Source organism: Phycodurus eques, chromosome 7 (assembly GCF_024500275.1).
Source record: "Phycodurus eques isolate BA_2022a chromosome 7, UOR_Pequ_1.1, whole genome shotgun sequence".
NCBI lineage: Eukaryota > Metazoa > Chordata > Actinopteri > Syngnathiformes > Syngnathidae > Phycodurus > Phycodurus eques.
In genome coordinates this window covers 15,842,578-15,867,353 of record NC_084531.1, presented here as the reverse complement: position 1 = coordinate 15,867,353, position 24,776 = coordinate 15,842,578, and the positions used below count along the sequence as shown (strand labels likewise).

General features: G+C 40.8%; 1 protein-coding gene across 4 annotated transcripts in view; it reads left to right on the top strand.

The window, feature by feature from the left end:
- The window catches only part of cadm1b (cell adhesion molecule 1b), a 254,336-nt gene that overhangs the window by 194,750 nt on the left and 34,810 nt on the right, over positions 1-24,776 (top strand). For all 4 annotated transcript variants that reach the window (XM_061681795.1, XM_061681793.1, XM_061681796.1 and 1 more), the window contains 3 exons: positions 2,373-2,519; positions 11,483-11,635; positions 13,742-13,879. In XM_061681795.1, the coding sequence (XP_061537779.1) occupies positions 2,373-2,519; positions 11,483-11,635; positions 13,742-13,879 (438 nt within the window). The remainder of the gene's footprint in view (positions 1-2,372; positions 2,520-11,482; positions 11,636-13,741; positions 13,880-24,776) is intronic.

Here is a 24,776-nt window from a genome sequence, read left to right as displayed (position 1 = left end):
CCATTTAGCCCATATTACAATGTAATATTCCTTTATTAATCCCCCCAATGGGGAAATTCCAATTTTATAGCAGTAAAGTGAACTGTAGCAACACACAATAATAATATTCTATAATACATGGACATTGTCTATACACAAGTGTATGTGAGTAACAGCAGTTCTGTAAATTGCGGTATCCGGGGCAGATGCGTTTTCAGTGTGTAGGCCACAGCTAGCTAGCTAACTACGTGCTGTAGTGGGAGAAATGGGCCTAGTAATAAAAACTAAATAAACTCACCGGATAACCACTGATGTGAACAAAGGTGAAGTTTTTATACAGTGGGGGAAGGGTGGACTCATACCGGACGCCCAAATGTGTCAACAAACGTGTTACCACGCCCCCCACAAATCAGGAAAACAACAGACAGTTATGTACGTAAATAATAGAAATACCTGGAACTGTTTAACTGAAGTTCAAAATAACAAAAAAGGCATGTAAACCATGCAGTCCAGTTATTTTTTACGCTTGGAATGTCCCTTTGTGAGCCTCAAAAGAAAGGACGACAATGAAGCATTAATGGGGGGGGGGGGGGGGGGGGGATAAATATAGCCTTCCAAATGACATACATTTGTTCATATTATTTATTGAACACATTTAAAATACAGACTTTGAAGAAAAAACACTTTATTTTGTATTTTTTTTATTTTATTTTTTTTTTTTTTAGCCATGGTTGTAAGATCCCATATAACAAATATGGAGTCATGTAGCAAAACTAAAGTTGCTAAATAGTATATATGTATAAACAATTCGGAATGTCATGATCACAAGCAGTATTAACTGACAGAATGCAGCAAGAACAGATAGCAGCATTATATTTTGTGAAGTTAAAAGTACAGTACATGTATAAATAGTATAAGCATGAAATAAACGCCTCCAGCATTAGCTATAAGATGTGGAGTGACAACGATACATGATGATTAAGAATAATATATTATCCATCCATTTTCTGAGCCGCTTCTCCTCACTAGGGTCGCGGGCGTGCTGGAGCCTATCCCAGCTGCCATCGGGCAGGAGGCGGGGACGCGGAGAACATGCAAAACTCCACTCAGGCGGGGCCGGGGATTGAACCCCGGTCCTCAGAACTGTGAGGGAGACGCTCTAACCAGTCGCCCACTGTGTCGCCAATAATATCTTAATAGAAGAATAATACTACACGATGCATACTATAGAAGCAGAAAAAAAGCAAGAACAGGCAGCAGCATACAAAAAAAATCATATTGTTCATAAATTCTGACATTTTGAATTCACACCACAATTGTTTGGCCATTGAAGTTACTTGAAGATGTAATTGAACTCAATTTGAAGTGAAGTGATAGACATGTTAATGTTGCTGGCGGCACGGTGACCGACTGGTTAGCACATCTGTCTCACAGTTCTGAGGACCCGGGTTCAAATCCGGCCTCGCCTATGTGGCGTTTGCATGTTCTTCGCGTGCCTGTGTGGGTTTTCTCCGGGCACTCTGGTTTCCTCCCACATCCCCAAAACATGCGTGTTTGGTTGATTGAAGACTCTAAATTGCCCGAAGGTTTGAAATGTGAGTACGAATGGTTGTTGTTTTTTCTCTGTGCCCTGCGATTGGCTGGCGACCAGTTCAGGGTGTACCCCATGCCGCGACCCTAGTAAGGATAAGCGGTACAGAAAATGGAGGGATGGATGTGGCATCGGACCAAATAAAAATTATCATTTACTTGTTAAAAAACCCATTACAACATCTTTTTTTTTGCTTTTTTTCAGAGGATTTATTTCATTTCCATTCATTTCAAAAGGGTAGTTTGATTTTGTTTTGAGTTAAGAGCATGGTCCTGGAACAAATTAAACTGGTATCTCAATCCCTGTGAATACTTTTTGTGACATTTTTCTTTGATCGTGTGCTGTGAGATTTGTAAAATGTAAAATATTTACCTCAGCTCAATACAGGTTTGGAAACACTGATTTTGTCTTATCATGCCGTTCTGGCAAATTAAACGATACGATATATCGGAATACCAATATATTTTCCCACCCCTGCTAGTTCCTCCTCACGTTCCTTTGTCTCGTAGCTGCTGCTCTCCAGCTTCACTTCATGGGCAGTCGAGCTTGCAGCCCATCTGGCGCTGATTCACGGGGACCCGACACTCGGATCCGTGGGCGGGGGGAGCTCAATAGTGGCAAACATGGTGCTGTTATATTAAAAAGATTAGACTCCGGCTGCACAGTCTACACAAGACTGTTTGCGTAGCGTCACATTGTTGTGTTGTGTTGGCGAAAAAAAACGCAAATATTTGTGAGGCAATGAATGTCCAGACAGTAATAAGTGTGCGTGTGTGTGTTTGTGCGTGCGTGTGTGTTGAAGTGGAAGGTCAGAACCTGGTGACAGACAACGTGTCAGTAGTGGAGGGTGAGATGGCCACCATCAGCTGTCGGGTGAAGAACAACGACGACTCGGTCATCCAGCTCCTCAACCCCAACAGACAGACCATCTACTTCAAGGATGTCAGACGTAAGTCAGTGGAACACTACTTGGCAACAGACTGAAGGCGGTGCCAAATTACGCCATCTGTATGTTGTATCTAACAATAAAAACAGAAACCACCTCATGTCCACAAACAAACAGTTGTTACTTGAAGCATAGCATGTACCGAAATAACCTTGGGTAATGAACAACATGCTGCTTCACCAAGAAATAATGACAGGCAGAAGCCTGTTCAGGTAAATTTCCAAAGATAACATCATTCTTAAAATCTGCTGTTTAACCATTGTAAAGATGCTCAAACATTGCTCGAAAACTTTGTAAGGAATTTTAAAAATGATGCACACCCCCAACAAAATGCCAGCAAAGCACTACAAGAAGCTCCTTAACTCATTTCAACATAGTTCCTTGCCACCAAGATGCCACAAGATGGTGCCAAAGCAATACTTGGATATAAAACTGCGTTGCACCGAGTGGAAAAACAGCAAAAAGGTGAAGTTTTTACTGAATAACAGAGGATGGGGTCCCTGCCCAAATGATCTGTCAATATGTGACCGCACAAGTGGCGAATCATGAGTATGTGGGGGAACACTGTGGACTGACAATATTTTCATAAAATTTCACATCAAATTGAGGTCTACTAATCCTCAGTCTACTGCCCACCTTATTTTGACAGCTGCAATGCAAATCTTTGTGCAGTGGTGTTTTGACAAACGAATCATTCTGTGACCATGCTCGTAACTCAAAACACTCATGTCTCAAGTCATCTTTCCCCATTTATATCAATGGAAATATCATTAATCCATTCCAGCCTCCCACAACAAAACCGTTTTTAAGATAGCAGACTTTTCTAAGGCAAATTTATGTGGTATAGTTAAATACACAACATGCAATTGTCTTTGTTTTGTTTAGTTTGACAGAAAACTTCAACTGAAAGTGGCAATAAACAGCTTGAAGATTATTTTAAGGAATTGTTGACAATCTGCCAAACTGCTACTTGTTTTAAAGTGAGTTGAGTTGAGTTGAGTTGAGCTCACTGCCACCATACAATGTTAATATCTAAAATTTTTGGCCGCGAGTCTAAGCCAAAAAATCAGCGGAAAACCTCAAGTAAATAGGGTGAATCGTATCTCAAGGCACCACTGCTTCTGGTTTCACTAACTTGTTACTTCACAAACACCTTATTCTTTCCTGCGTGCCAGGCAATTCTGAAATGAGATCAAATTCAGGGTCTGCATCCTTTGCAAGTAATCTACTAGCCCTGTGATGTTTGTTGGTAGTTTCCTCTCTGCTTAACCTGTGATTCGTCAAGTTCAGTCATATAATGTACAAACGTGTAAGAGTGATTATTTTACATTTAAATGAAACCACAACGACAGCACATCTACTGTATTGTCTTTAAATGATGTGAATGAGCACCACAGAGCCACGTACTATTAAGTGACTGCCAGTCAATAAGTCGTCTAAATAGGTTGTAAGTCAGAGCCTGCTCTTTATTAATTTCTCAGAAAAGGTTATCATGGGCCTTTATGAAATATTCAGCCATATTCCTACTCTACTTATGTATATATCCAGACATTTTGGCTGTTTAATGGCTTTAATGGTGGATTTGCATATAATTGAAAGGTCGGCTTTGTTGGTCTTGAGCTCATTTTCTGCCTTTATTACAGACAACACAATTAATTTTTAAAAAAATGTGTACTTTGTAATTGAAATTTCTTTAAATTTCTTAACTGATCATGTTTGAATAATAATACAGAGTAAATACATAGAAAGAAAAACATGTTAAAAATAACAGACTAAAATTAAAATCACACGTAAAAGTAATACATAGAAATTGGAAAATAAAACTCAGCTAAAATCAAATAATAAAAAATAGAAATATAAAGAAATAGAAAATAAAATGTAAATAATAAAAATAAGACAATGTAATAAAATAATTCAAACATTTACTTCTAACCACTTTGAAAATATCGCAAAATAATATGGGTTGATAAAAATTTATATTCTGGGCTAAGAGCATGCCCTGTTAAAGGAATGTTTTACATCAGGAGTAGCCATTTTTTTCTGTGCTTTACTGTGGGGGGTTGTGCATGTAAAGAAAGCTCATGCAGTGAAATAGTCCAGTTTGAAGATAGTATTTCTCACTATTTTTAACACCAAATTCTCTTACGAATGATAAAATGTGCAAATATTGTCTTTTACTTCATAAAAGAAAAAACGTCATTGTCTAGTGTACGTTTAGGCCTTATACTTTAAAAAGTGTGCATTTCTGTCTATTTCAATACCATTTTAAACATGAGTTGCGCATCGTTTGCAAATTAGGGAGCACCACGTAAGAAATAAGTACTTTTTGGGTCCCTCATTACATGAGCAGCTGGAAGGATGCAGCCGCCTTCTTTGCGTCGTATGCGTGCAAAACGTGATTTCCATCTGTCCTTGACGTTTGCCACTTTAGCACAAGTCATTAAGCTCAGGAAGCGAGCGAGATTAATATGAGATAATTCTCCGCCGGGCCTTAATGGGTATACTTTTGTGTCCTTGTCACTGTTCGATTTTACGATAATCTCTTCGATTAGGAGATTGAACGTTATGATTATGCATGAGCATATGTGCCGCGTCTACTTTTCACTTCTTTTTTTTTTTCCCCTGTTGCGCTTCTTTCACTCTTTTGTGTCTGGGATACAAGCCAGCCTTCAAGGTGATGGAGAACATTTCTGTATGTATCGCATCCCAGCTGTTGGTTCGCAAATTTTGCTAGTGAAAGATGTGCACACTGCACAGAGTCTTTTCCCACTTACCAAAAGCATCGTGGGAGTTGGCAATCATATATCTTCAGATCATGTAGTAGATCCAGCATTTTTACACGTTTGCCTTGTACACAGAAACTACAAAAGTGGGACATATGCCTCAACTTTGTGTGCTTCCACACAATGACACGGAAACCCGCGATCGGACGGATGGGAAACCAAAATTTCAAACATAGTTATAAAGATTACTATAGAGAAATGCAAGAAACTGCAATAGCCAACAGACTGATCGTGACAAATACACTATTCACAAAAATGTAAGGATATATGGCTTTTGGAGGATATTTCAGGATGATATAACATTATATAACATTCAGTAAATGCACGCTAACATTTAGAGGTGAACTTTAAACTTTTGAAATCACATATCCAAGTTGTTGATGTTTCAGTAAATAGCTTGCTGTTCTCTAACAAAGTGATACATGTCAGAATTACTAACAGGTATTTGATTCATGACTCAATCAATTATTTGATTCATGAATCAACCAATGAATATCCTGGTTCAATCAGAACTGGGATGCCCCTTGGTTAGGTGTTCCGGACATGTCCACTGTTCCACGGCCAGGACAAAAACCACACTGCTCCTCCTGAATCTGACATTCAACTTCCCGACAGACCCTCCTCTCCAGAACCCCTGAATAGACCCCTGGTCTGCCAATACAGAGACACTGTCCCCGATGTCCACGCGTTGTTGCATAGGCGTTTCAGCCAGGACAGTCCCACAACATACAGAAGAGCCTTTAAGAACTCTGGGCGGCTCTCATCCGCCCCTGGGGCCCCTCCTAGGATGACGTGTCAATGGCATTGAGGAGGTCTCTGAAGTATTCGGCTCACCGACTACGTACCGAGGTGAGGTCATCAGCACATCCCCACTGTACACAGTGTTGATGGTGCACTGCTCTCGAGATGACGGACGGTGGACCAGAGTTTCCTCGAAGCCGTCCGGAAGTCTTTCTACATAGCCTCATTGAACTCGCCCGGATTTTTGCCTCAGCAACCACCAAAGCTACTTTCCGCTTGGCCTGTCAGTACCCATCAGCTGCCTCCGGAGTCCCACTGGCCAAAAAGGATCAACAGGGCCTTCTTTAGCTTGACGGCATCTCTCACCGCTGGTATTCACCAACGGGTTCAGGGTTTGCCACCACGACAGGCACGACCACCTTATGGCAAAAGCTCCACCTCAACAATGAAGGCATGGAACATGGGTCACTCGGACTCAATGCCCCCCGCTTCCCCAAAAAGATTTCATTTTATTCATGCAGCGATATCAGTTTTTAATTAATGAATTAGAGTTTTTAATTGGCTCGAACCTAAAGTAGGAAGGAGTAATTGGTTTATGATGTTGACTTTATTGACTACTGGTGCCATACTGTATTGTGTGTAGGTATGCATTGTTTTAAATGGTACGACACAATAATTTATTAATAATTATTTTGCAGACTCCCAAGCTATGACTCGTAGACCTCGAGTAGGAGTGCTATTCTAGCATCACACACCTTACACCCATGTCATTGGCAATGTTAGCTGTCAAACATGGCAGCTGGACACCATGAAAGATGGTGGTATACAAGTGTGCCCGCAGTAGCAACATGGGGGCCGCACAGGAAGAGAGATAAGCACACATAAACACCGCCATGATCGTGTCTTCACCACACCAATAAGGAGGGAATAAACACATTCATTCTGCTATGAGTAAATAAAAATTACAGGTTGAGGCTGGGACCGTCATGTCGAGATCTATGCGCAATGCAATGCAATTTGGCAGCGCTGACATATGTGATGGGGAAAATGAGGTTTTATCCGAGGATCTCTGAGGATGAGATGATGTTACACTGTTATTTATGCACTGCGGCGCACCTCTGGAGGTGACTGACTTTGAAAAAGGTGGATTTTAAATGGCTGGAAAACCTATTCCAAATGTTATTTCAAATGTCTCTATGTGGGCGTATAGTTAGGAAATGAGATGGTAAGTTATGATTGACACACAGAAAAATAAGTTAGCAACATTTTTATAAAACCCATGGAGAGCAAAATTAGCACCAACGATAGGTGGATGGATGGACAGAAGGACAGGTGGATGGAAGGACAGATGGACAGACAGACATTATACCAGTTTTGCTACTGTTTATAACACTATTTTTGGAAATCTGCAGATAGCAGGGATCTCGTTGGATGTGAGTCCTGTGTCTGATATGCACAAAATTAGCAGGGACCCATCAAGTACGATCGTGACGATCAATCTGCGTCTTCGAAACACATGGGTTAGTACTCTGCCGTGGTGCTGGAAATCCGGCGTATGAAACTTTTTGAAACTATCGTATACAAATTAAAAGTGAAATGTTCTTAAAAAGGGGGGACTTGAAATATTATGATCTAATATCATTTTATCAGTGGCATAAAAAACATCAATGATACTATCATTTGTTGTGATAGTTTTTTGGAAAATATATCGTCCTAAAAAACATGCTATCACGACAGGCCTAAACATATCATATACTGAGAGAGAACAAGAGCAATGGGTAATACAAAAGTATTGTATAAAAAATAGAGTAGCACCTGTAATAGAAACCTGCAATATAGCGGGACCACGAAGAAAGAACCATGATATAGCAGAGGATTACTGTATCCGTATTCCGTGATGATAAGTTCCAGGGACTCGTTGTTCCCGGGTTAGGACTCATTGTTTGCAAGACGTGCATCCCAGGACTCACATAGTCTCAGGTGTAAATTGATCTATGTACAGGCACAATTAGATTATTAACAAATAGGTTGACAAACAAACAGACAAATTGGCATGTAGGAGAATTAGTGAATAGCGATTCATGAATTTGCGAGGGTTTACTGTAATGCGCGCCATGATTTTTTTTTGTTTTACTTTACCTAAGGGATATCTTTTCACTTCTTTGTCCTTTGCGTTACGATGGTAGTGTTTCTTTCACCCCGGAATGCAGAAGGTAGACTCCTTGGCAACCAATAGATGAGCCAGGAAATAGCCTGCTAGCTAACAAACAGGGCAGATAAACACATAAATCTGGTGCTCCAAAAATGTTTCACTTTTATGAATTGTCTTTTTTTGTTGTTTAGGTCATTACAAAACTGTTCCCCACCGCATAATAAAAAAAAAAAAACAGTGCAGTCCTACCATCTTATGTCATCCTCCATGAACCAAGAAGTAGCCAGCAAACTAACAAATGGATGGACGGACAAATCCGGCGCTCCATGATTTTTTTCACTTTTCTTAATGTGTTCTGTTTTTTCCCGTTTGAGTTATTATTGAACTGTTCAACCCCACCCCAGTAATGAAAATAAACTGGTCTGGTCCTGCCATCTTCCATCATCCTGCATCAACCAGTAAGTAGTTATCTTACTAACAAAACGAGCAACTATCTTTGTTAATGGTTCAACTTCGACAGTAAGTTCCTTATTTTTTCAACATTTATGCATAAATGTCCCGCGCAAGATTCCCACGAGCAGTTTTAACACCGAATAGTTTATATTACACCCAAATTTTAAAGCAAACGTAAAATGCATTTCCAACACAGTCAAATGAACTTAGCCACCTTAAACTACGAAATTGACTTGAACTTGAAATTGTAATTTCTTTTTAAGGATGGTTCCCACTGTGAAGATGATCTATCTACCTGACGTTTGTCAGTGCTAATATGCTAATGCTACAATACTATAGGTATGTGCATATCCGCCGCTGAATGGTTGTCGAAAATGGTCACTCGATGAGCCACACTCATTATCGTGCACTTTGAGTGGCAGCGTAACAGCAATTTTCCATTCATTGGGTTCGCGTTTTTTACCTTATAAAGATATACCATTACTGATGACGTCGAACAGGTGTCCTATTTTTAATGGCCACTTTGAAATTTGTCACACAAGTAATTTCATGCGTTGTAAGACTCGGACAACATTTCCCAATTTTTGAGTCGACAAACCCACAGTCAAAAACTTTCATGTGAGGAACCCGTTTCTTCAAATACGCATCACTGAATTTATTGGATACTTTTCTGGGTTTCTGCCAAATTTTAGGTAAATTGCTCGACTTACAGACCCACTTTTTGGACCAACATCTGGCCTAGTCCGTTGTGACGTTACTGTGAACTGCCATGACAGCTCATATTTTCTGTCATTTTCAATGCTAATACATGAATTTTAGCAACTATACAGTATGTACACATATTATGCATACACACACACATATTTACCTATTGTTTCACATAGTAACTGTAATTAATTAATTAATTATTCAGCAATATCAACATCATACTTATGTTGTCACTTTATTTCCATTGATACCAGTCTTTTGAAAATAGGACAAAGATTAAGGACGTTATGATAGTTTAAAACTCATATTCAACAAAGGTCACACCAAAAATCTTGACGCCGATGACTTTGCACTGATATTGACCAAAAATTGATGCATTTTCACTGGTTTTAAGGAGTCCTAACTTTCTTGATATTTGTTAGAGCAACGTTATACTAATATCACTGGAATTGTCTTTAAAAGATCTGTACAATCATGCTGGTCTCGTATAAATCAGTTAAACTTTACAAATTTATACACATAGCTAAATACTGTCTGCTAGCACTTTCTTATGCGCATGATTATTCCACGTTCTCATACTACCTGATGGCAGGATATAAAAGTTTTAAGTGCACTCGTAAGCACTTTACCTCTTGTCACACTGCGTTGTTTGTGTTGTTTAATCTCCTACAGGCCTCTCGGGGGGTGTCAGGATTTCCCTCCCTAACAGGTGTTGTGACTCTCCAAGTTACACGAGCGCCATAATTCCCCTTTGAGTCCTCGAAGAGAGCTCTCAAATTATATCGGGGGAGGGAATGGGATTTCATGTTGATGCTGCCCCCAGACCTTGAGTAATGATCGTGATAATAACTGCTGAGCCTGACGGGAATACCAAAAATGTCCCTCTGCTTTAAGGAGCGACGGCTACGTGGAGTTGGTTATCTCCGCAGAGGACATGATGAAGTAGGCGAGGTCAGACCATCAAATGGAGCCCCCACCGATCAAATCAGCCAAAGATGTTTATGTAAAAGAGCGCACTGGGATGAAAAGATGGCTTTAACTGAGCATGACAACATTAACGAGAATGTAATCCATCCATACGGCCATTAGTCTACTATCATTGGGTTGCATGCCCAGAGCTGGGTTTTAGGCTTGTCTAAAATGGAACAAAAACAAACAAAAAAAAGACTTTCGTATTTCCAATTAATGACCTGGGTGTTTATTTATTCACTTTATTTACATTAAGTTAGCCTTCCTCTCACTTTATCTTACTTGTGGTACGTGTGGCATACCTGTACACTCCGTCCCACCCCTCCTCTCACCCTTTTTAATCCCACTTGTGATGTAGAATGTATGCACTCCATCCCACATGTGACATGTCCGTGACAACTGACAATATTTAGGTTAGCGATCACGGTCACCTTTATTAACGAACTTTTTTGGTGTGCATTGCTTACTAACTTTATATTCAAGTGAGACAATAACTTGACCCAGTTTGTGTATGATTCCCCTTTTCTTCAATTAGCCAGTGTTGATGTTGTGCGTTTTGCTCAAATGGTACACTTCATGCTTCTGATTGGCTAGAAAGGACTTAAAAGTTAAGACATAGGGTGTCACGTGGTGCTTTGCAATGCGCTGAACAGCCTCTGAATGCATTTTTATATAGACTGAGATTTCAAATCATAAAATTTCCAAAATACTGCTGCAATTTTGTTGAAAAAATACTTTAACATCCAGTAACTTTAATTTATTCTTGAATGAATTCTGGATTTTTCAACAGGAGTGTAATGCATCCATCCATGACAATGAGCCAGTAGGCTGTTTTAAGAGTTGCCGGCTTATTAGGAGTCCTCATGAGCACTCCTCACACTTCGCTGTCATGGCGAGTGCTCCGCCGACTGTGAAGCTACTTTGTAAATCAACTCGTACGAATCTCTTTGAAGCTCACTTTTCTTTTACACAATTAAGGAGAGAGCCCGCGAAGCTCATTCCACTCCACTCTATTGCATTTTCTCCTCCCGCCTCCTATGTCTTCCTCCATCCCAGCACTCATGCTAACCCTTCCATTTGCTCCCTTCACCATTTTCTGGGCATCTTTTTCTTCATGTTGGTGCTTGGCTCCTCATTGTCTGCCGCATATCCCCCCACAGCCCTGAAGGACATCCGGTTCCAGCTGGTGAATTTCTCTGACAACGAACTGCGTGTGTCTTTGTCCAATGTGTCACTCTCCGACGAGGGACGCTATGTGTGCCAGCTCTACACTGACCCCCCTCAGGAGGCCTACGCGGACATCACCGTCTTGGGTAGGTATGAGGCACATGTACGTGTGCCTCACTTTTCTACCTTTCTTGTAACATGTAGAGTATGCACTCCCTCCCACCCCTCCTGTCAGAGTTTTGTATTTTAGAGTGACAGTCAGCAAAAGCACTCCCTCCTACTGCTTCTATCACTATATATCTTACTTGTGACATACAGTATACTGTATGCACTCCTTCCTAACGTCGTCTCACTCTTTCTTACTGTATTTTTAACATGTACTGTATATACTCCCCCCCCCACCTCTCACATTATCTACTGAGTTGCATCATATGTACTCCCTCCAAACGCCTCCTCTTACACTTTTACTTATGTTATGTATTGTATTCACTCGCTCCCTCATCTCCTCTCACAGTTTTTTTTTTACTTGCAACTCGGACTGTATGCACTCCGTCCCACCCTTCCTCTTATAAATTTCATCTTATACGTGACAGGTACAGCATATGCACTCTCACCTACGCTTCCTCTCATATTTTGTATCTTTCTTATCACGTGTAGTGTATGCACTCCCTAACCTTCTTAACACTATCTTACATCCGTATACAGTCCCGCTCACTTCTCTTGTTAGATTTTTGAATCTTACTTGCATGTGTCTCTATAAACTCCCCTGAACACTTGATCTCACTTCGTATACAGTCCACTCCCACCCACTAGACTTTTGGGTTTTTGTAATATTTCCTGTGATGTGTACCACATGAACAAGGTCCCACCCCTCCAATGACTGACTTTTATTTTATTTTATTTTTTTAAAATCAAAACTTGCTGCTTTATGGCTAGTAGTCATCTTTGAGCCCATCATCTTTAGCAGACAAAATGTCAGCCAATTAAGGGCCCTCAGTGCGAAAAAGGAGCAGATGCTCAGACTGATGGCGTCTGCCGCGTCGGTCTTGGCAGCTGTGTTGAATGTCTGAATTCCAGTGAATGTTGACTTGGCTGTTCCCAAACCATTCCCCTTTGAGAGTCAGCTGTGCCTTCACTGTGATGCTTTGCGGTAAAATGACTCTAGTTAAGCTTTATTATACACGCCAACATCCCGGGGGGGATTGAAAGGAATTAAAAGCCCTTTAAAGTAATTGCTTTACTTGTACAATTCAGGCTGACAGTAGCAGCAGTTCTCTCCTAAACTGAGGGTTGCATTGAAGAGTCCTTGGAATGAACTCCCCTATGACTTTTGGCTTTGAAGCGACTAGAGTTCAGCCCGATGACTAATTTGAGGAATAAGGGAAAGAGGATCCTGCTTTCTATGCATGGATGAGTTATTTGGCCTGATACGAGAATGCGTTTTTTTCATATTTAAATCTTGACTTATTCATCCCTTTCTGTGAGTTCTGCTCCAGTGTTCAAAGGCGAATTCAGCAAACTTTCCAAATTTGTTTGGGCCACAAGTAGACACTGGGAAGAACTTACAATAAAGTTCGCATGGGGAAACTTTAGACAGAATGTTATTCTACTTATTTACACATTAATAACATTTAATCGTATCAAAGTTTTGAGGATTTCACACCTGAAGGACAGTTTCAATTATATGCAGGGATGATACAGTGGTTTTATTTCCCATTAGTCTGTGCTTTTAACTCATTCACTGCCAGCTGTTGTCAAAGCAGAGCTCCCATATTGCTAGCCGTTTTTGAACTTTTCGAGTGATCTTTCAACACCCACAGTATATTGTCTGGGACAATATAAGCATTAAACCTACCAAAACAAAGAGTAGACCCTCCCTTTTCCATCAGAAAAAAAGTTTGGCGAAAATGAGCTTTTTGTGAAATTAAACATTAAGTAGAACTGTGACTTTGACGCTAATGTGTTTTACTTTTGTAACACCTCAAACTATAAAACAACACAAACAAGACTTAGAAAAGGCTTTTAATGACAAAATAATTTATTCACAGATATCCAACTATGAAATATGCAGTGAGTGACGTTGACTCACCGCATGACTCGAGTTGAACATCATTGGCTTGTTTACTTGGCATCCGTCATTCATAAACTGCCATAAACTGCATCATCTTTTCTCACGATCCCGCCCTATGTATCAATGTCCAATATATGAATGTGTGGGTCTCTGTAACTGGGGCCATTACTTTGTGCACCAGTGGCGCCGGGAAGCCCAATCATCGAGAGTCGCGAGGATGTGGTCAGCGAGGGCAACGAGACGGAGCTCACCTGCACGGCCGCCGGCAGCAAGCCAGCAGCCTCCATCAGATGGATGAAAGGAGATGAGGAAATGACAGGTAAGTCCAAATCCAAGTCTCACCTTGACTTTATGTCCTCTTGCCTACCACAAGAGGCTGTATTTAGAAAAATATGTGCTGTTTCGAACATATATGGTAGGTGATGGATGGTTGGAGCAGAGGAGCAAATTCTTTACTTTGATTCGTAGCTTACGTAGCATGTGCACTCCAACCAACCCCTTCTCTCAGTGTTTTTTATCTTATGATATGAAGCGTATACACACTCTCCCACCTCTCTTCTTGCACATTTTATATTACATTGATGTGTAGTATGCGCTCCCTCCTACCCATCTTCTTGGATTTTATTTGTGATGTATACAGTATGCACTCCTCCCAATCAACGTTAGTATTTAAGTCCCTGTAAAGTGAAAATAAATGTCTTCTAAATTTGACACTCCACAAAGAAGAGTACTGTTAGCAACCCTGCCAAATTTGAATTATTAAAAATAATCGCCAAGTATATAAAATGAGGCTTCAGAATTGTGGAAGTCAACCCATTGTCTCTGCTCTCAAATGCTGTGGGCGTATCCGCGAAAGCACTGAAACCACGTCCCCATGCAACTGTCAATCAAATCCAACTTCTACAGCCTGGAAAAATGGATGCTACTTCGTCTAGCATCTTTCTTCGCCGACACATAACTACATGTCTGAGGTGCAAAAATATATCAGCTCAAATCCACCGGTGGCTGGAATATATCCCAACAGGTCGTCGCAGGGCTTTTCCGCGCCACGACAATAAGACGCTCTAAAGTGGTCACACCAGCACGAAGCCCCTGTCCACATGCTGGCTGTCATGTCGGACTTTTAAAAACAAATTCTTCTTCCACCCTCTCACCGTGATGTACATCCACTCACGGCTGACAACGAGGTGCTCTAAAGTGGCCACACCAGCAGATATCCCGAGTCCACATGCTGGTTGTGAACTTGTCAAGTGCCTTGCCCTTTTATTTTTTTTGCTCGCTCTTCCGCCTTCTTTCTGTGACGTGCACTCACGGCTGACAAGGAGGCATTCTAAACTGGCCACGCCAGCCTGAAGCCCTAGTCCAAATGCTGGCTGTCAAGTTGGACTTTTGGACGTTTAAAAAAAAAAAAAACATCCCCCCCTTTTCCCTATATCACCTTTCTCTGCTTGACGTGCGTGCAATCACAGCCGACAACGAGGCACTCTAAAGCAGCCATGCCAGCTGACTATCTGTGGAGCCGATGCATTTTCAGGGTGCAGTCACGTTGCAATTGCACTGGATAACCACTGATGCGAACGAGATTCAAGTTCTTATATAGTGGAGGAGGAGTAACTCATGCCGGACTCCAAAATGTGTAATACACAGCCGTTTTAGGGATGGCACGCCCCCCAAAAAAATCAAGAAAACTCAAATGGTAAAGATAAAGAACAATAAAGGACTGGCTGACGACTTGAATACCTTCTACTGCAAATTTGAAAAGGACAATTTCACACCCAACACCCACCCAGCCGCACCAGCGACCGCCATCACACCTCTGACCACCCCTCCTGCATTGACCACTCTCGAACAGGACATGAAACGGGTCTTTAAACAACAAAATATCAACAGTGACAGTGTGTCCCCCTTCTGCTTGAAAGTCTGCGCGGACCAGCTCGGTCCAGATTTCACACAGATCTTCAATAGATCTTTTGAACTGTATGAAGTCCCATCCTGCCTCAAACGCTCCACCATCATTCCAGTCCCCAAGAAACCTTCAATTTCAGGACTGAATGACTACAGACCTGTCGCCCAAACATCTGTGGTCATGAAGTCCTTTGAACGCCTCGTGCTGGACCACTTCAAGAGTGTCACTGGACCCCTGCTGGACCCCCTGCAGTTTGCCTATCGAGCAAACAGGTTTGTAGATGATGCAGTCACCTTGGGACTGCACTTCATCCTGGAACACTTCAACGGCGTCGGGACCTTCCCCAGGATCCTGTTTGTGAACTTCAGCACTCCTTTCAACACCATCATCCCCAAACCCCTCTCCTTCAAGCTTCTCCAGCTCAATGTCTCACCTGCCTTCGGCCAGTGGATTTACAGTTTTCTGACTGGCAGGACACAGCAGAGGAGGCTGGGAGACACCACCTCATCCACACGCAATATCACTGCAGGGGCCCCTCAAGGATGCATCCTCTTTCCCCTGCTCTTCTTTCTCTACACCTCAGTGCACCTGAATGTCAAGTTTCTGAAGTTTGCAGATGACACCACAGTCATTGGCCTCACCAAAGACGGTGACGAGTCTGAGTATCGACAGGAAGTGGAGCGGCTGCACTTTGGTGCAGCCAACACAACCTGAAGGTCAACATGCTCAAGACTGTAGAGATGATCATGGACTTCATGAAACATCCTTCGCCACAGCTGCCCCTCATGCTATCCCTGTGTCAACTGTTGAGACCTTCAAGTCCCTGGGAATTGGTTTCTCAGGACCTGAAGTGGGAGACAAACATCAACTCCATCCTCAAAAAGGCCCAGCAGAGGATGTACTTCCTGCGGCTTCTGAGGAAGCACGGCCTGCCACAGGAGCCGTTGAGGCAGTTCTACACAGCAGTCATTGAATGACTGCTGTGTTTAAATTGCTTGAGGACTGCATCATTTGCACAATTTCCATTATATCAGTATCACCACACTTGTGGTACACTTCATTGCTCAATGACTCTTCACAGTCATGGTTTTTATGTCCTAAATATATATTTCGTCATAGTGACTGTTTGTTGTTATACTAGTGTGGCTCCAACGTCTGGAGACAAATTCCTTGTGCATCTTGTAACATATAATAAAGGCGATTCTGATTCTGATCGTGAAAATCAGTTGAACATTATATCGCCGCAATTGATTACTAGCTAGTTCTTATTCTCTTCAAACATGTACCTGTACAGTATAATGCAGTTAGAAACAAATCGTTGAATTCACTTCAAAGGGTCTTTAAATATAATATAGTTTCCAGGCACAAAATTACAAAGGAATATTAGGGCCACAGTCCAAGTTTTGAAATATTACAAGAATAAAGTTCTATTTTTAAATCTTAAAAGTTAAACTTAAAATAATCCTGCGCAAATTAAGTTTTAATTACAGTTGTAAGTAAAAATAATATTAAGAGAAGAAATTTGTGAGGACAAGATCCATATTTTTGCCAAAAAATACACTCATACGTAAAAATACACAAATATTTTAACTCAAAAAATAGAACAAATCGTATAAGGAAAAAAGCTGCAAAACAAATCAAATTGTTAGCCATCCATCCATCCATTTTATTCCGCTTATCCGGAGTTGGGTTAATGGGGGCAGCAGCAAAAGCAGGTGAGCCCAATCTTCACTCTCCCCAGCCACTTCGGCCATCTCTTCCGGAGAGGATACCGAGGCGCTCCCAGGGCATCCGGGAGACGCAGTCTCTCCAGCGTGTCCTGGGTCGTCCACCACTGGGACGTGCCCGGAACACCTCTCCAGGGAGGCGTCCAGGGGGCATCCTAATCAGATCCCCGAGCCACCTCATCTGGCTCCTCTCAATGCGGAGGAGGAGCAGCGGGTTGAGTCTCAGCCCCTCCCGAATGACCGAGCTTCTCACGCTTAAATTTTTTTTAATTGTAATTATGGAAAAAAATATTAATTTCCTGACAATAAACTTCTGATGTTTTATAACATAATTCGGATATTTTTTGCAATGAGGTCTAAATATAAAAACGTGAGGGTGAAAGGTATTGTTTTCATGTATGTTGGTTTGTTTATTTGTTAGCAGAATTAAACGGAAACTAATCAACTGAATTTCATTGAACTTTGTGGAGTGGTGGCCTATAGTTGCTGTAACCTTTGGGTGTCCAATTGTATTCGGGCTAAGTGGGGCAGTGATCAGCCAAGACTTTTTCATGAAAACCATCAGATAAACATGTTTAGGATTCTGCAGCCTTTGCTTGGGCTTTCGCTCCCCTGAGCAACATTCTAGTTTATTATTTATTTTTGCTTGCTCAGCAGAAGAATTCAGTGATCAAGCCACGCATTAAGAGCTTAATGTTGCTGAATGTTTCTCATAAATCATAGGCCTCTGTAGCTTGCGGTGTGATTTAAAATTCCCAAAATATTTCTTCACATGGCTCTGTTAAACACGTTGAATGCTGATGGAAATTCCCGACCATAAATCTATTGTGTTGCCTTGAAAGAATCTATACACAGCAAACTTACAGCCGTTTTTATGAATTCTAATTTGTGCGTTTCATCTTCATTTCCGCATCTTCGGCTTTTGCTCAGAGGTGTAACCTAGGGGTGTGGAATAATACATATTGCCACTCAGTTATACTTAAGGGTCATCAATTTTTGATTGTTGCACAGCAAGGGGAGGATATTCATCTTGTGTGTGTGAGTGAGCGACATACCTGTACTGTACAATGCAATGGTCAGAACAATTGAATACTTGTCACATCCACAAAAGGATTAATCCCCAGTACTGATGGTCGATACTACACATTTCCTTAAAGATAGGTAAGCAATTAAAATAAAGGCTGGTATTGCAAAGTGATGGATGATTAACAATAGACCTGTTGTTTCTAATTGTCATTTTCATCATTATGTCTTGTAATGTAAATATACATTTTGAAAATATTTTCTCTCTTTTCTTATAGGAATTAATTGCGTTATCAGAAAAGATAATATTGGAGTATTGCTATATCAGTATCATACTACTACGGAGAATAAGCGGTACGGAAAATGGATGGATGGATGACTCATACTTGGACTTCATCTTATCGTAATTAGAATGAATTATATTTTATCGTAATTGCGGAGAAAAGTGTCAAATCTTACTTTGAATGAATTGTACTGTAATTTGAAAGAATGTTATCGAATAGTAATCTTGAGTGAATTGTATCATAATTGAGGTGAATTTTAGTGTGTTCTAAATGGATTGACACACACTCCACTTACTGCACCGTAAGTGGAGTGAATCGTATCAGAATTTGAGCAAATCATATTGCCCTCACATTGGTAATAATGTTAGAAATACATTATAGTGAATATATCTTATCGCTGGAAGTGTATAGTCTTGAGTATCGCCTAATGATGGAAATGCTAAAAGCGAGCAGCATCATGTTCTCATTGCTCCTTATCGCAAATAAAATCTTTGAATAGCTCAAGAACTGAGACTAGATACACATTAAATAGACATATCATACAGTTTTTAATTAGTCATATATATTTTGTTCTGTTTCGGCAGGGTAGACATGACAAATAAATCTACTGGCTAATTTAAGCATTCGTAGTGGTATTGGTTTTGCAATCAATAATCAAGCTGGCAGGATTGACATTGGAAGGTTTTGGCCGAGAGAGAGAATCAACACACAAGGTGGCAAAATTAACATAAATTACAGCAGCAGAATGATTTGAATAATGCGAAAACTAGCTTGTGTGCTGTTGGTATTTTCCAGAATTGATTCTGTTGTCTGAATAATGTTTATAATTTGCAGGTGGTTAAGTGAAACAGCCTGCAGAAGATGAAATCATAAACTGTCTCAGTGTTTAGCTCATTGGGAAAATATTAACACTTCGTACTCTGTGAACCAAATCAATAGCGGAAAAAAATACAAATAAAATTAAAAAAGTTCGGCTATTAGGTCAAGCAGAATGGAGGATCTGTATCCCTTTTATTCCGGAACAGTTTTACTGTGTCACAGTGGAGTTTTTAAGCTTCCGCTGTGGTTTCTTAGCATTATAATTAAAGTTTATAAAGTTGATCAGTCGAACAGAACAAAGTTTCTTGAGGGGAGAGAGAAACGAAGACAAATGACAAAGCACTAATTGTAAACAGGATGAGAAAAGTAAGTCATTACATTATCTACAACAATGAAACATTAAATATGAGTGTTGCATGGGGCTGTAGTGCTACACCCTGTGAGGGAAGGACAGGACAAGATAGAACAGGACAATGAAAGAAAAAGAAGCATGCAGGACAAGGGACGTGAACCCGGCTGTACAACTGAAGTGTGGTGGGATTGACTGTGTAAATTATAAAAGTCTATAGGACGAGAGTATGAGTGAGGGGATACACAAGCAATTCGCATTTTCATGAGTTATTTGTTGCAATAAGTGAGTGGCCCCACACCCAGTGAAAGAGTCCCAGGGGTGTGTGCCTGCTGACACATGCAAGTGAATTGACACTGTTTTACATGCACAAAGACTGACAGAAGTGTCCTGTAATTGCTGTGCTTGCACCGCCGAGGCTGAGGACCCCAACCAATCAACCGAGGGGCGCGATCGGGCCCAGGGGTCCACCCGAGAGCAGCCCGGTGGACGGGACACGTCCCACACTGAGGGACCCAGGGCGGTTCATCGGACCCACCGAGGTGCTCTGACAACTGGCCACCTGGTGGGGACCTCAAGGACCCAATGCCACACCCCCCCCCCCCCAGCCAACCCCTACCGCCCTCCGGTAACAGCTCATTCGTGCTGAAACCCGGTTCGACACCGACATCCTCCCGACCCCATACCAGTCCCCCAGGAACCATTTGATATGTATATGTGCCCAGATGTGATTAGTGAGAAAAGTAAGGCAGTGTCTTAACATTACTCCTGAATCTTTCTCTTGATTTATGTGCCAACATTCAACTATTTTTCCTGAGCTTTGCTACAATGAAATGTTGAATACAACGCTCTGCATTTTCTCTCCTCAAAATGCCTGACTGACTAGATGGCATTCAGCCAAGATAAATGAAGCCGTTTGTACTGGGGATGGCCATTACAATCAATCAAATGATTGCGCGTTACGAATTCAGTTGATTGAGTGAGGGAATGATTTTTGATTGTCTTGAGGCAAATGAGGTAAAATGAAGTGCGCAACTAGTTGGTAGTCTAAACAAGTACATGACATCACAGGTATATCCATGCTATGGCAACAGGAGTTCATAACATTTAAACGGCAATCCTCCCACCTTGTTAAAATTTAAAAGTCACCTATTAATTGATTGTGCCTAGTTTATATGTAAACACTGGGATAAAAATCACATTTCCACCAAGCGGTTCACTTCTAGTTGAGTTTGCCATTGGTTCGGTATAGGATGGACAGCTTGGACGGCGAGCCCTGCGACTGGTTGGCTGGGATATGGATCGGCTGCAGCTAAAGCAATACTAAGCCTTTACAGTGTCTAAACGCCTGGAAGAACCTGTGAGTTGATGTCTTAATATAACCTGTGTTATTGTTGTCCCAATTAATGGAGTTTTTGGGTCAGGATGATTCCCTCCCCCACACAATCAAAAAACATGTTTGAGTTCTTACCAGCGTTGTCTTATCCACAAATAAAATCTGGTTTGAAAAGCATAGTATTGGTAGAGTCAGATGTTGAGCTGTAGCTCAAACTTTGCAATATTAAAAACATGAAAACTTTGTCAAGTGCAAATATACTAAAATATTAAGTGAAGTTTCAGTTTGTTGGGAAGATTGGTGTCACAACGTTATATTTACGAGTGCGTCTTTTGAGCTTGTTTTGCATGAACGTCATCTGAAAGGCCGTCTGATTTCCTAATTCAATATTCTGTTCAGACAGCGTTTGACAGCGGCAAGTGTCACCCTGGCAGAGGTTACGCTTGATTGCGTTGGGATTGATCAGTGGTTGATGCTCACAAGTGTGTTTTGATTAGACGTCTGCGCCACGACACTCAAATCGGGTCCGCATTAAGATTCAAGATGGTTTGATTCGAGGCTGTTTATTTTTTTATTTTTTTTCCCATCTGTGCGCGGAAGACGTTGATAATTGACAAGCCTAAACATTGATAAGTACACTTTCTGACCCTTGTCTTCAAAACTCATCTCAGAAAAGTTCCTGCCACTTTTTCATACAGTATTTGAAAAATCTAATCTCCATACAGAGTTTTTGTTTCTGCACAAATACTAGAAAAGGTACGCCCTCATTCAGAGCTGCAATAAGTAATGTAATAACATACTGTACATTTATAAGGTTCCTCTTTCAACGTGCTACAGTAAAAATAACTTATTTTCCCCTGAAAATCATGATATTATAGGTGGACAGATATAGGCGAGTAAAATTAACAGAAAAAGTAAATCAGCCTAATATGTTAGTTAAGTATACTTTTCCATAATTTCAAAGGGGTAATGGTAAATATGTTACATTCTACTATTTGCATAATATTCATTCATATAAGTTTAATATATTTGTCCTAATTTTAATGAGGTTTTTTAAAATGTATTTTCCATAACATTCTACACTATAATCGCATGTTTTGCCCCCAAAATTCCTCAAATTGATCAGAATTCCAGATGTTTTAGGGTTACAAGATAGTATTTTCACAGCATACAAGAGCAACCCTTTTTCAAATCATCCCATGAACATGTCAATGTGGTATATGTTGTGTGTTGTGTGTGTGTTGTGTTTGTCATCATTTCAGATAGACAAGGGGCTTATCACAGTCAGGTATGTTTTGCCAAGACAAATATTAAAATTCAATGTGCTGTAATTGTGCTCGATTGTGGCGACATCGTTTAAAACAGAGGTCACTAACTGGCGGACCGCACGTCTGGACCCAGAATCAGTACCAAAATGACCCACACCATAACCAAAATACATATGGAGTACTTCTATTTTAAGCGGTGCAACATATTACACGCTTTACGGTCGTGGTGAACCATACCGACCCATCACATGCAAGTTCCGCCACCCTTTTCAGCCATTCAAATCTGCATAGTGTAATCACTGAAATCACTGACTGCGCACAGACCACAGAGATAAGGAGAGAGAGAGAGAGAGAGAGAGAGAGAGAGTATGAAATTGAGTTAAAGACGGAAAAAGATCAGAAAATGACCGACAAAGGAAGAGAACATCTGGAACAAATGGCAAACGGGCAGAGTCCTTTTTGAATGCACTTTTCAGTGAGACGTTCCCACTAGGAGCTCTTATTAAAATTGCATTTGTGAAACGCTATTATGAAACAAAACTAAGGTTTTGAACGAACACAACCTCTAAAACGGTTCAGTTAAGATTTGTTAAAGTATGTAAAAGTGTTTGAGACGTCACTGTTGTGTCAAGATTTGGCATCTTGAAAAGAAAAGGAGAAATCCAAACTTTCTGTATTTTTCAAAAAATTAAGCACTTTATTTGAAGAAGTATATCTTTCTCTTTTTATTGACTTGCTCTTATTGTGAAATGCAGCCCTACTTTTATTTATTAAATGAAAGAACATTACACAGTTGTGCTCATATGTTTGATTACCAGGGCAGAATTTGTAATATGTGTACAATTCTTTATTATGCTCCAGTATCATTATATCACTGGCTTAAAAGAACATTAACGATACTATCGTTTATCATGAAGGTTTTTGGGAAAATATATCGTTCTCAAAGATTTGATGTCATGGCAGGCCTAAGTACAGAATATATTGAGAGAGAGTAAGAGCAATGGATAACACAAACATATTGTAGAAACAGGATAAAAGACAGAGTAACAACTGTAATAAAAATCTGCAATATAGCGGGACCGCAAAGCAAGAACCGTGATATTGGAGAGGATTACTGTATCTGTATACCCGTGATGATACGTGCAGAGACTCATTGTTCCAGGGCTGGGACTCATTGTTTCCATGAAATGTGCATCCTGGGACTCATATAGTCTCAAGTGTAAAATGATCTATGAATAAATGCCTCACCGTGAACTCTGTAATGAAGCAGAAGAAGTACATTTATTTCTATGTTATTACATGTTGTATTTTTAATGGCCCTCAGCGCACTGACCATTTACAAATCTCAGTACATCAGGTGTGCAGGGCAGGTCTTCGGTGGGCCGGTGTGTGTTACGTTAATATCCATCCATACTGTAAGTGTGTGTTGGCATCATCATCAACAGTTTCGATTCCAGCGGAGGCTCCCCTTGTGACCATGCTGAAATGGAAGAGCACCGCAGGTCAGATTGGGGTGGCGTAATTATTTCCCCACTTCATTAAGTGCGAGTAAAGCGTCACACTCAGCACTGCGGCTAATGCGCTGCCCCCGTGGCATTGTAATGCTCGCCAAATGAAGGCCCCTTTTGACAGCTCCGCAGGGCCGAGTGGAGGGCAGATTACTGCCGGCTGGCCCCGCACCCACAACAGCGCTCTCCCCTAACGCTGTAAAGAGATGTCATTATCAGACTTATATGACCCAAATGCTACTTTAAGAATCGCACATTTAAATCCTCCATACCTACAAAATCAAATGTAAATGCCGGTTGAAGTCTTGTACTTAAGTAGAATTACAGATCGTTGTGTCGAAAAAGTAGAAGTACTGATTCAACTCCTTGACTTAAGTAAAAGCATCGAACATATCAAGTCCCTGTAAAGCAAACATGATGTCTTCTAAATTTGACACACCACAGAGAAATTTGAATGACTACAAAAAAATTATAAAATGAGACTTCAAAATTGTGAAAATCCAGGCTATTGCCTCAGACACTGTGGCCATGTCGCTGAATGTGCTGAAACCACGCCCCCCTGAACTGTCACCTGTCAATCAAATACCACTACTGCGACCTGAATCATGGATGCTACTTTGTCTAGCAACTTTCTTATGCCTGCACGTTCCTCTACATGTTTGAACCACCAGAGCCAGCATCCATTTCTGAGCTTGAAGACAATGACCTTCCTGAGAATCATAGTTGTTCTTCTCAGTCTACAGCAGAATGGTCATTTGTTTTCCTTAGCAAGATATATTAGTCAAACATAACCTAACGTTAGCCACTCAAAGCTGGGCTAACAGTTTAACACAGCAATCTGCCCATGTATCAAATAGTTTTGTCAATATACTTAAATAGTGTTGGGCACCCAACTACATCACTGAAACACCCTACTGGGTGTTTTAGCCACACCCAAAAAATCTGGAAAACAGAAATGGTGAAAAATATGTTCTATTTCAGTTACATATATTATAA